Source organism: Theropithecus gelada, chromosome 1 (genome assembly GCF_003255815.1).
Source record: "Theropithecus gelada isolate Dixy chromosome 1, Tgel_1.0, whole genome shotgun sequence".
Lineage (NCBI taxonomy): Eukaryota > Metazoa > Chordata > Mammalia > Primates > Cercopithecidae > Theropithecus > Theropithecus gelada.
This window is the reverse complement of record NC_037668.1, coordinates 18,364,677-18,377,074: the sequence shown is the minus strand read 5'-3', so window position 1 is coordinate 18,377,074 and position 12,398 is coordinate 18,364,677. Positions and strand designations below refer to the sequence as shown.

At 41.4% G+C, this 12,398-nt stretch overlaps 1 protein-coding gene across 3 annotated transcripts; it reads right to left on the bottom strand.

The window, feature by feature from the left end:
• Positions 1–6,127: 6,127 nt before the first annotated feature.
• Positions 6,128–8,209, bottom strand: SPRR3 (small proline rich protein 3). Of its 3 annotated transcripts, XM_025394047.1 has the most exons (3): positions 8,163–8,209; positions 7,297–7,380; positions 6,128–6,982 (listed from the first exon to the last, which is right to left on the bottom strand). In XM_025394047.1, exon 3 carries the CDS (start codon positions 6,961–6,963, stop codon positions 6,454–6,456), a length of 510 nt encoding a protein of 169 aa, XP_025249832.1. In that variant the 5' UTR covers positions 6,964–6,982; positions 7,297–7,380; positions 8,163–8,209; the 3' UTR covers positions 6,128–6,453. The 3 variants fall into 3 exon arrangements, with proteins under 3 accessions (XP_025249832.1, XP_025249822.1, XP_025249842.1); XM_025394037.1 differs by lacking the exon at positions 7,297–7,380; XM_025394057.1 differs by lacking the exons at positions 7,297–7,380; positions 8,163–8,209 and having other exon boundaries at positions 6,128–6,554; positions 6,792–6,963.
• Positions 8,210–12,398: the final 4,189 nt, after the last annotated feature.

Sequence of the window (12,398 nt, the reverse complement as noted above, 5' to 3'; positions counted from 1 at the left end):
AAAGCAAGGACATGAAGCGATATTTATATACCCATGTTCATAGCAGCATTATTCATAATAGCTTAAATGTGGAAGCAATGCAGGTGTTCATCAATGGAGGTATGAATAAGACAAATGTGGCATATACCTATGGTGGAATATCATTTGGCCTTAAAAAGGAAGGAAATTCTTACATATGCTATGACATAGATGAGTCTTGAGGATATTATTCTAAGTGAAATAAGCTTGTCATTAAAAGACAAATATTCTATTATTCCCCTTATATGAGGTACATAGAATAGTCAAAATCCTAGAGACATAAAATAGAGTAGTGGTTGCCAGGGCCTGGGGAAAGGAAAAAATGGCTTGTTTTTTTAATAGGTATAGCATTTCTGTTTTACAAGATGAAAAGAGTTATGGAGATGGATGGTGATGATGATTACTTAGCAATACGAGTGTAATTAATGCTACTGAACTATATATTTAAAATGCTTAAAATGATAAGTTATATATTTTTTATTACAACAAAAAATTTTTAAAAAGACATGAAGAACTGATTAATATCAAAACATAAATGAGCCTTGAAAACTTTATTCTAAGTGAAAGAAAGCAGTCACAAAAGACCATGTATTATATCATGTCATTCATTTAAAATTTCCAGGGTAGGAAAATCTGCAGAGACAGAAAGTAGATTAGTGGCTGCTTAGGGTTTGGGGAGAGGGTAAAAAAATAGGAAGACAGTAGCTGAAGGTGGCATTTTTCTTTTTTCAGTGATGAAATTGTCCTAAAATTCACTGTTGTGATGGTTACACATATCTGTGAATATATTAATTTAATTGTATACTTCAAATTGGTGAATTGTATAGTATGTCAATTATAGCTTCATAAAGCTGTTTAAGAAAGGGTGGGAAATTTAGATTGTCCCACAATGTTTATATTAGCACCTATGTTTCCTAAAGCCCTTTTTTGTCAGGTACGCCAATATCGTTTAATCCACCATGCTTATTGTTGCCATTGTGTACTAATGGCCTGAGAGCACAGTTAGCCATGTTTTGTATGCAAAATGTTGGACACCTACATTGGGGTTAAAGGAGTGGTGGTCACATCCAGATGTGGTTTAGTCTGAGTATTTCATAAGTCCCCTCAGTGTCTCCCTTGTTTCTGGGTGGGGCATTCTCCAGGATAATTTGGATCTACCATAGAATACCTACTTCTTTAACCCCAACAGAAACTGGTTGTAATTTTAGACTCTGTTTAATAACTTTCCATCTACAACAAAAAGGGTAATATACATTTGTTCACAGCGCACGGTAGCATGTTGGGCATCCTACTGCCATATCGTGTCTATTATAACCAAGGACCTTCCTGCATTTGATCATCAAGGTTTATAGTTGCACAGTGGTCAGCCAGCCAGGAGTTGTAATCACGTGGTTGGATGTCCTGCTCCTTATGAGATTGAAATGCATCTATCTGACATGCCTGTAGCAGGTACTGTCTACTGCTAAAGTTTCCACCACAGATGTAAGAAATAAAAGGTCCTTATGCTTTTTGTCTGTGATTGTGGCAGCCAAGATTGACTAGAGGAATGCAGAGGGAAAAAAGAAAAAAATGAGAGTTTATAAAATGGTTTGTGTAATTTACCTTGTATGTAACTGCCTGGGAAACAAAAGTTCTGTGCCTTATCAGAATGACGTGCTATGCTTTATGTTGACCTTTGTCGTGTTCTGACTATTTTAAACAACCAAGTCTTCTCTCTTTGAAAAAAAAACTGAGATATTTTACAATAAGATTCCTTCCTATAGTTACTTTTGCAGTTTTTTAGAGTCACTTTGGTTAACTAGGTAGGCAAGTATGGTCTCATAGTGATCAGTAATCTTATTTAGTTAAGTGTTCAACCCTTTTAACATTTTTGGCAGTTTTGCATTCCCAAAATAAAATGTGAAATGAAATCTTGATCTCAAATTGACCTTGATAGTTCCCAGAGGGTCCCTGGAAAATTGTGAAATATTTTTTTCTTTCACCTTGTAAAAAGAGACATTTTAAACAAAATAATGGTTTTTCATAGTTCAATTGCATTAAATGTGTTGTCAAATGAGAAGAGATGCTTAACCTTCTCTATATGATATTTGCATGGGTAAATATTTTTAATATGACTATTTCAGAAATTGTATGACATTCATAGGAATTTATCGATATCTCCACTGCTCAGGGTATGTGTTGGGATAATTTTAGTTACAAATCTGGTTGTTGTTTTAAATATCTATTACAGAGACAACCAAATTTCCTTGTCAATTACTTAATAATAAACTCCTATTGACAAGTGAAGCCAACTGGACTTCCTGGATCCAGTGGGGACTTGGAGAACTTTTCTGTCTAGCTAGAGGATTGTAAATGCACCAATCAGCACTCTGTAAAAACACACCAGTCAGTACCCTGTGTCTAGCTAAAGGTTTGTAAACGCACCAATCAGTAATCTGTAAAGATGGACCAATCAGCACTCTGTAAAATGGACCAATCCACGCTCTATAAAATGGACCAATAAGCAGGACATGGGCAAGGAAAAATAAGGGAGTAAAAGCTGGCCACTGGAGCCAGCAGTGGCAACCAGATTGGGTGTGCTTCCATGCTGTGGAAGCTTTGTTTTTTCACTCTTCACAACAAATCTTGCTGCTGCTCACTCTTTGGGTCTGCACTACCTCTATGAGCTGTAACACTCACTGCGAGGGTCTGTGGCTTAGTTCCTGAAGTCAGGGAGACCATGAACCCACCGGGAGGAACAAACAGCTCTGAACACACCACCTTTAAGAGCTATAACACTCTCTGCGAAGGCCTGCAGCTTCACTCCTGAAGTCAGTGAGACCACGAACCCACTGGAAGTAAGAAACTCTGGACACATCTGAACATCTGAAGGAACAAATTCTGGACACACCATCTTTAAGAGCTGTAACACTCACTGGAAGCATCCGTGGCTTCATTCTTAAAGTCAGTGAGACCAAGAACCCACTGGAAGGAATAAATTCCAAACACATGATCATATCTTTAACCATAGCCATTTTAAGTCTTGTCACCCACAGATAGTTTTTGTTTTACTCTGGTTCCTGTATGAAAACGTTTTTAATAAGCTACAAGCCAAAGTGCTTAATCTTAAATAAAAAGGAAAAGTCTCAGAGACACATGGAAAAAAAACTATAACAGATACGCTAGGGCACAGGCTTCTGATGGCGTTGCTTAAATGACTTTAAGACCATCCCACTAGACTGAGTAAGGATTTCCAGAACTCTATTGGAGAAATTGATGGGTTGATAAAACTGCTAACCCAAGATCAGGCAGAACAAAAATTAGTTTCAGGTACCAGATGAATTGATGAAGCACAATTATACTATATATGGATTTTTACTTGAAACATTGTTGATTCTTTTGTGTTCTATTTTCTGAATGGATTATAAGACACTTCTTTCTCTTTTATAGTATCCATAACTTGCAATAATAATTAGATTCTACTTTTATAAACAAAAATAGAGCACGTGTCATTTTCTCCTTGCCTAATCCCTCTAGAATTTGGCACTCATTGAGGATTCTTATTTTCATGACAACATAATTATTTGCATATGTCCGATAGGAACTTGTCCTTCTTGTAACTGGATATAACTGAAAATCTTGGTTATATAAGCAAGGCTTTGACTGAAATGTCATAGTTGAAAATGACACATGGACCCAGATGTGACCAGACAGTTTTTAAGAGGCTAAGGTTGATTTGATGGAGTCTGTGCTTACAAAGCACTTTTCGGTAAAGGTTTCCAACTAACCTTTGTAGAGAAGCAAGAACGACTGAAGGGAGGAAGAGTGAGAAGATAGGAGAGTACTTTGTCCTCTCCATTTACTCTAGAGGTTTAGGGTTCCTTGACATCAGCCTGTACCAGGCATGTTGAAGCATTTATCTCCATGGACCCTACTTCAACATGGAAGGGAGACCGCCACCATTGTACTGTTCATCTGGGATATGTGTAGAACCTGAGGAATGTTCTCGATAAGCAGGACACATATTTTTCCTTAACTCAGCAGCATCTTTACTGACTTCTGCATTTTTAATATCATGATAAAAATATTTTAAAAATGAAATAACTTCACATATTATATAATAAGAAAAAACAGAGCCATTCAAAAAAGCAAATGAACACTATCACGTGAACCGGAAGAAATAACCAGTTATATTTTGCTGAATTTTGTATCACGATTTTTTTAAAAATATAAATCCACTTTCATGCATATATTATTCATAAGATTCTTTTTTTGCTTATGTTGTTTGGGGCTTACTTTTTTAATATAACCTGATCATTTTTCAATAAGATGAATAATTCTTCGATAATGTTTCCTTTAATAGATGCTGTGTAATTTTAATACATGGTCACTCCATCAATTCTGGATGCCGTTATCCACTAGTATGCATTTATGTTGTTACCAACATTTTACTGTTAGATACAATGCTGAAATGAATATTGGGATGTATAAATCTTTGTGTACATGCATGAATAATTCTTAATGAATTTCTAAAATAGAATTCATGGCTCAAAGGTCAGGGAAATCTTTAAATCTTTTTGTTCTTCCCATCCAAACTCCCTTTTAAAATGTTTGAACTACTTTATATGCATAATAGCTGCATACTATAGAACACATTTCTTCATTCTGGATCAGCCTATTTAATTGTAATTGATCCTAGAGCTGTCTCTAGACTTTTCCATCATTGAAATCAGCAATAATATGAAGCCATCTTAATACCTATGTATCTAGCAGACATGAGTGACTTTACTCCCTCCTGCCAGTTTGTCAACTACTCATTACCTTGCTGGACAATTTCTGTCTACAGTTTCCAGGTGTCTGTGAGTTCTTGCCAATGCTATACTGTGCAAGTGCTACCTATCACCTACCTCACACCTGTTTGATATGGCCCACCCACCTTCTCGAAAAATAAGGTTCACCCCCCAGTGACTGCAATGACCCTTCTGAAATTTTATGTTGCCTTCACTGCTTCTGGAAACAGCTCCCTGCTATTCCAGATCAGCTCAACAGAGACCACAGACTTTCTCAGTCACTCCTGAAATCAAGACTAGGCTGCAGGAGAAAGAGTAGAGGGCTGGCTGGGAACCCAGGGAACTGGACTCCAAGTGTGATTCAGAAATAATTTTTGATTGTTCTTAATTACTTTTCTCTGCCTTTCTGGAAATCAGTTTTTGATCTTGAAATGTAGGGACTCTATTACGTACTGTTTAACTCTCTTTTTACTCCTGCCTGAAATTCTGTAGCTTAATGACCTGCTCTCTAACTGACAAATTTGTTTCTAATAATTCACGTAAATTGGATCAAGCACTCCTTCTCCTTGTAATCCCTATTTAAACTGACCTCCTTTTAAAAATCACTTAATAGATTTCTGAGGGTTATTTTGGAACACCGCTGGGAGTGTGTGTGTGTGTGTGTATGTATGGTTGTGTACTCATTTGTATTAGAAGGGTGTGAATATCCTAACTCGTAAACAAGACTGCAAATTCTACAAGGGAGGCACTGTGTATCCTCCTCTCTCTCTCGCTGGTCCGTCTTTAGGGATCTCTGCACATAAGAGTTGCTTAGAAAAAATAACATTGTCTGAGCTAGAGGGGGTAGAGCTTGTGTGAGTGATTATGTGAGTGTGTGGCTATTTACAATGAATGTGCCTCTTTGTGTGTGTGTGTGTGTCTGTGTGTGTCTGTGTGTGTGTGTGGTGGGGTATCTAGAAGGTAAAACAAATGAAGAAAAATAGACTATCAAGTCAAAATATGTAGGAGTAAAGTTTTCTTGGAACAGACAGGAGATTTGTTGTCACGATACTGAGGATCAAAGGTGTCTTGGAACAGGTGGCTTGGAGTCAGGCATGACTCAGTCCAGTGCAAGAGGAGAGCCTGTGGCTGCCCAAAGTGACAATCTCTGTGCACCGTCACACAATGCCCATTTCCATTCCAGGGTCACTCAAGTGTACCCCCACACACCCATAGAAACAAACAGTACTGGGGTTAGATAGATGACTTCTACACCAACTCCTCTCTGTCTATAGGTCCTGACTCACAATGGGGAAACAAGGAAGGAGGAAGATTCCGCCAATGACACACACAGCCAAGACTGGAATTAAAAGCGATTTAATGAGGGCAGAGCAGGAAACATGCATTTCTTTTCATTCGAATCTTCAAATGAACCCTGAGCAGCTGAAGACCAGAAAAGCCACTAATACTTTCTGCTTAATTCAAGGGCTTACAGGACTCTTCAGAGTGTGTGCAAGCAAAAGCTTCATAGTACATATTTTTAGGGTACAAGTAAGAGAGAGACTATGACTCGGGGTGACAATGTACTGATTACAAGGTCTAGAGACAATTAAGACACAGAAGCAGATGGGAAGAGGGTGTCCAGCATCTGGTGGTCGGCTTCTCAAAGGCTTGTCTGTGCACCAAATCACTTCTGCTTGGTCTTCTGCTGAGCTGGGCCTGGAGTGACCGTTGAAGGATGAGGCTCTGGTATCTTTGTGTAGCCTGGCTCAGGAACTTTGGTGTAACCTTGCTCAGGGATTTTAATGGCGCCTGGCTCAGGAAAGTTGATGCAGCCTTTGTCAGGGACCTTGGTGCTGCCTGGCTCAGGGACCTTGGTGGTGCCTGGCTCAGGGACCTTGGTGCAGCCTTTGTCAGGGACCTTGGTGCTGCCTGGCTCAGGGACCTTGGTGCAGCCTGGCTCAGGGACCTTGGTGCTGCCTGGCTCAGGGTCCTTGGTGTAGCCTGGCTTAGGGACCTTGGTGCAATCTGGCTCTGGAATCTTTGTGTTTCCAGGTTGTGGAACCTTTGTGTAGCCTGGCTCCTTGGTTATGGGAACAAATGGTTCCTGAGGTGGAGGCTGGCTGGGTTGTTTCACCTGCTGCTGTTGAAGCTGAGGTGGTGGGGTAAAGGTCTGCTTCTCCTGGTAAGAACTCATGCTTCAAAGGATGCTGGACCTAGAGACAAAACAGCTGATTTCAGTGCTTTGATTAAATAGGAATTAAGCCCAGTTTAATGACAAATATCTCTCATTTCATTCTCCTTCAGAACTGAGAGCCTCTTTTCTTTCTTTTTCCCTGAATTTGAGATCATGGGATGCTTTGATGATCCCTACATATCTTCCAGGGAATAAGGTAAAGTTGACTTCTTCCACATCCTTTAAGTGGAGCCTTTCTCTATGCTTCTTTTCTTCCTGTTACATCTCAAAACCTACGTACAACATGAAAACACATACAAATATGCAAATATATACTCTGAAGCTTTCGCTTACACACTCTTTGAAGAATCCTCTAAGCCCCTGAATTAAGCAGAAAGTCTTAGTGGCTTTTCTGGTCTTCAGCTGCTCAGGGTTCATCTGAGGAATCGAGTGAAAAGAAATGCATATTTCTTGCTCTGCCCTGATTAAATCACTTTTAATACCACTCTTGGCTGTGTGTCATTGGCTGAAGATTGATGTGACACCTCAGTTTTTCAATGATTTGGAAAGATTGTAACGTCAGCAGTCTAGAATCTACTCACTCATGTCCTCCTCATAGAGTACCATAGTTCTCCCAGGAAAACTTTTATCTAAACTTCTCCCTTAGGCTCCAACAATCCACCTGGGAACCTCCGTTCACCCTGTGCCCACTGCACATGCTCTCTGGCAGGCTCTCCACATCATTGCTGCCTCCCCACACATGCCCATCTCTCATGGCCCTTCCTTGTTTTGCCACAGCATGGTACCTGCTTTCCCTCTCTACTAATCACTCCCCATGTTTGCAAATTTTAGCCAAGTATATGTTTTCTGATGGATTATACATCCATGGAATAAAGAAAAACTTATCTTTTGATCATCAAAATTGCCAATGTAATGCCCTCTAAATTAAAAATTTCCAATACATGTTGACAGGAGAGTACTCTTGAAGTGGGTATATTGTCCTGCTAACTTAACGAGCCTTTACAGAAATCACTCCCCTTTTCTGATCCCAAGTTCCACAGCTGTGATCTGAGTGGAAAGTCAAAATATGTATAAGGTCACCTTAAACAAAAGTTATGATTGCATTTAAAATAAATATATTTATTGCATAGCAAAGAGGTCTCAATCAAAACAAAGAATCGATAGGAGAATATTAAGATGTTCCCAATGGGGAGACTCACCTGCTGTGCGGAGAAGGTTGAGTTGTTCAGCCTCTGGGATCTGGTGAAGAGTCTCTTGTTAGCTGATATTTATATAGAAAATGAGCCCTGCCTTAAGAAAATTGGATTTTTTAAAAAAACTGCTCTACCTTCATTCCAACTTTTGTGATAAATATCTCTGGCTTAACATTTTTGTCACTTAAGCTCTGACAGTGATGTCACCTGGGCCTGACTCACTGTCCACCCTTTGTGGTGTGGTTGCTGTGGGCAGTGGGCTTCTTGAATGGCAATGTATTAAATTAGGAGGAAGTTGCATACTGCTAGGACCATAAACAGCCATGCCTCTTGGCCTGGGGCCTAATCTTTAGCCAGATTAGTCCTATTGGACTTCTTCATGGTTGAAGTGGACACGGAAATAACGATAGGCATTTCTGGTTTTTCTGGGAGGCCATGGGGATGGTGCAGAACAAGTGAATCATCTGATTTTCAATCTCTTAGTGGGTTCGTACCTGGGAGGGGCAATGGAAGACAAAATGCCTGCTTTGGAAATAAGTTGCTTTCACTGTGAAGGTGCCATGTTGATCAGGGATAGCAGATGTCGTTGAGATGAACAGGCAGGATTGACTGGATCTGTGTGACATTGTTGCTCAGCCCTGAAGACCCTGCCTCCAGTGGTATCTTTCTTCTCCAGGGGTGACATAGGAACAGGAGAGTGCTAATTCCCTGGGTTCATACACCAGCCATTTCCTCTGATCACTACAGGATGAACTAACTCAGAGTTACTCTCAATACACACTCTCTTACTAGGTGCGGCCCTTGGGAAATCTAGACATCCTTACATCTCAGACATGTGAATAGCTCCTTCTTTCCCAGTGCTCCACCACTGTGTTACTCCCCTGAACCTGATGCCCAGGCAGTGCCTCCACCATCAGCTCCTTCTACCAGATTCCCAAAGCCCCTTGTTCTACTTCAGCTTCACACAGTGCCTGGTTATCGTGGGTGTTAAGTCAATGGACAGTCATTGTTCTCCTGAATAGAGCTGTAGGTTCATGGAAGGGAGAAAGGAAGTGAGAAAGAAACAGAGATAGATAAAGAAGAAAGGAAAGAAAGGAAGGAAGGAAGGAAGGAAGGAAGGAAGGAAGGAAGGAAAAAAGAAAGAAAGACAGAAAGAAAGAAAGAGAAAGAAAGAGAGAGAGGGAGAGAGGGAGGGAGAGAGGGAGGGAGGAAGAGAAAGAGAATAAAAGAAAAGAGGAAAGACAGGGACGGAGGGAGGGAGAAAGGCAGGAAGCCACAAGGCAGCTTCTTGGGCATAATTCACTGTCCTATGCCAGGCCTCCTGGTGTGAGCTGAGAAGAGGTGTGAGCTGAGAATTCATGAAGGAGAAGAGGCTTCCCTTCCCTTCCACACCCATCTCCTTCCCTCTCTGTTAGCATTTGTTTGACCAACCACCTCCCTCTGGGATGGGGCCAGGGCCACTGCCATGCCTAAACTCTGGGCTCTGGCATCACATTAGCTCTTTTTCACGGTTGGGTCCAAGTTTCTTTCCTCAGCAAATCCACCTCTCAGGAGCCACAGACCCAGGGGGCTTCGGCCAGACCCTGCTGCTCCACCTGGAATTTTCCTCCCCAGAGGGAGCTGCCTGCTGCTTCTCCATGATTCCTGGTCTCCCTCATTTTCCTCCTCGATTCTGCACCTTGGTTCTAGAGGAAATTCCTTTCTGATTTCCTGTGTCCCTTCCGTGGGCGGGCTCTCTCCTGCCCTTCTCTAACTCATACCTCATTCACCCTAACAAAAGCCTCTCTGCCATAAGCTTATTGAAGTTCTCGTTTTACCCCAACCCTGTTATTCCTGTTTAGTCAAACACACTCAGCACCTGAAAGTTAAGCCTCTTTCTGCCTTTCAGAGAAGCTTTGTCTTTTCATGAGCAGTGTTGGGTGTGCTGATAAGTCTGGCCTTGGTTTTAGAGAAGGTACATTGAGTGGCTTCTGAAGGCGAGTCCCACCTCCCCAGGTACCTTAGTCTTTCCCACTGGCTCCCTTCTCTGGTGGCAGAATACTGTAAGTCATCCAACTGCACTGTTCTGGGACTTTCTTGGGACTTGTGTGTGGATGGTACTGGGTGCCTCTTCGGTACTCTCCAAATCTGCCGGACCTTGCTCTTGTTTTCTACCTTGGCTATGTGGACCACTCACACACATTGCCTAGAGTTCTGCCTCTCCTCTCCTGATCTGAGGGCCTCTGATGACCCAGCAGGAGCTGTCTGTAGGAATCTGTAATGCACTTGTGGATATGCAAGCTTGAAGTTCACTGTTAGCATCCGGCGGCCACACTTCACCAGTGGAGGACACGAGCTGGTAGATAATACTTTCCTCTTTCATTTCTAAGGGAAACCCTTCTGTGACATAATTCTCTGTCAGCTCAGATCCTGGGGATCAAGTTCCAGTTACCCTTACTGGTTGCCTGCTTAGTAACATACACTTTGTAATATATTGATTTTTCCTTTTGCCTAGCCTCACCCTGTTTATTTCATATTCCCCTTTTCTATGATTACATTCTCAAAGAAACTAGCTCCACATAAGATATTGTCTTAGGCTCAGTTTTGGGGGAACCCAGGCTAGGGTATATAATGAAATGCATGCCCCATTTAAAATACAGAAAAAGAAACACATTGCCCAGTGATGGAAATCAGTGCTTAGGCCAAGGTCAGAGGAATCATCTGGCGGGGAAATGTAAGAAATTTGGAACTGATGTAAGGCCTGTGTTTGGAGACTGTGGAACTGAGCTATCCAATAAAGTAGGCACTGGTCATATGTAAATATTTAAGTGTAAATGTATTAATAGATATTTGGGATCTGGATTGTGGAAGAACAGTGTGGCCACGCTGAGCAATTGGAACTCTGGTGTAGATCCTGTTATCAGATATTTATGTATATTCCTCTAAACAGGATTTTCTGATCTTGATTTGTTTTTGTGGAGTTCAAAACCCTGGAGCTGACCTGGTAAAAGTAATGCAAGTTAACATCATGATTTAAAGGAGATAAGTGCACTGGCAACTTTAGGTCTGGGTTATGTGCAGATGCCCCAGGCATGAGGCTGGCTCAGGGAGCTAGGCCTTGGTTCTCTGTCTCCGAAGCATGCGCGCTGTGATCTAGTATCGCTATCTCTGTTACCATCAGAATCTTGCTACTGTTCTTAGTGAAAACGGCTCCCACCACCCAGCAGGATTCTGATGATCAGTGCGTGGCTGCCCAGCAATGATAGATGCACAACCGTCATAAGGTGATATGTCCACCAGGATCCCATGTTTCAGAAGTCAGTGGAAACTGAACAGCATCTGATAACAAAGCGGATTATACAGAAAACCTTTTTTTTTTTTTTTTTTTTTTTTTGTTTTTTTTTGACGCGCGGTAACTTGATCTCGGCTCACTGCAGCCTCTTCCTTCTGGGTTCAAGTGATTCTTATGTCTCAGCCTCTCAAATAGCTGGGATTACATGCATCTGCCACCATGCCCAGCTAATTTTTGTATTTTTAGTAGAGATGGGGTTTTGCCATGTTTGCCAGGCTGGTCTTGAACTCCTGACCTTAACTGATCCACCAGCCTCAGGCTCCCAAACTGCTGGGATTACAGGTGTGAGCCGCCGCGCCCTGCCTGTACCAATAACTTGAATGCTTCCTGCACTGCTTACTCCTTAGGACTTGTAAATCAGATGTAGATAAAATAACGCCCTGCATTGTTTACTAGTACAGTTTTGTGTTACTGTCTTGGTTCTTGCTAAAGTGCCAGATATTTGACTCCTTTCTCCCATTTTTATGGAGCCATCTGTGCTAAATGAGTGAAGTAAAAAGACAGATTGTCTTATTGTTATCCTGTTATCAGTCTTGACATCACAGCCTCCCTGATAGGATCTCAAGGATTCCTGAAAGCCTGCAGACCACACTTTGAGAAACACTGATCTAGCATAACAGTATCAAGGTGCCTAGATCTGTAGAATGAAGGCAATTCCCATTGTTGGCCCAGCCACACTGGACCCTGAGGCAAGGTAACATACAAAATCTTGAGATGGGGAACACTTAGAAACTATACAGTTACAGTCTCAATAAAGTATCCTGCCAGGTGTATTACTCTAGAGAAGGATGAGTTGGAAGGAGGACTAAAATGACTACTGAGGATTTGAGAAATAAGACCAAATTACAAACAGAAAAAAGCTCATCTTATTATCCACTAGCATGCCCTGTCCTCACAGATATTAAGAATTG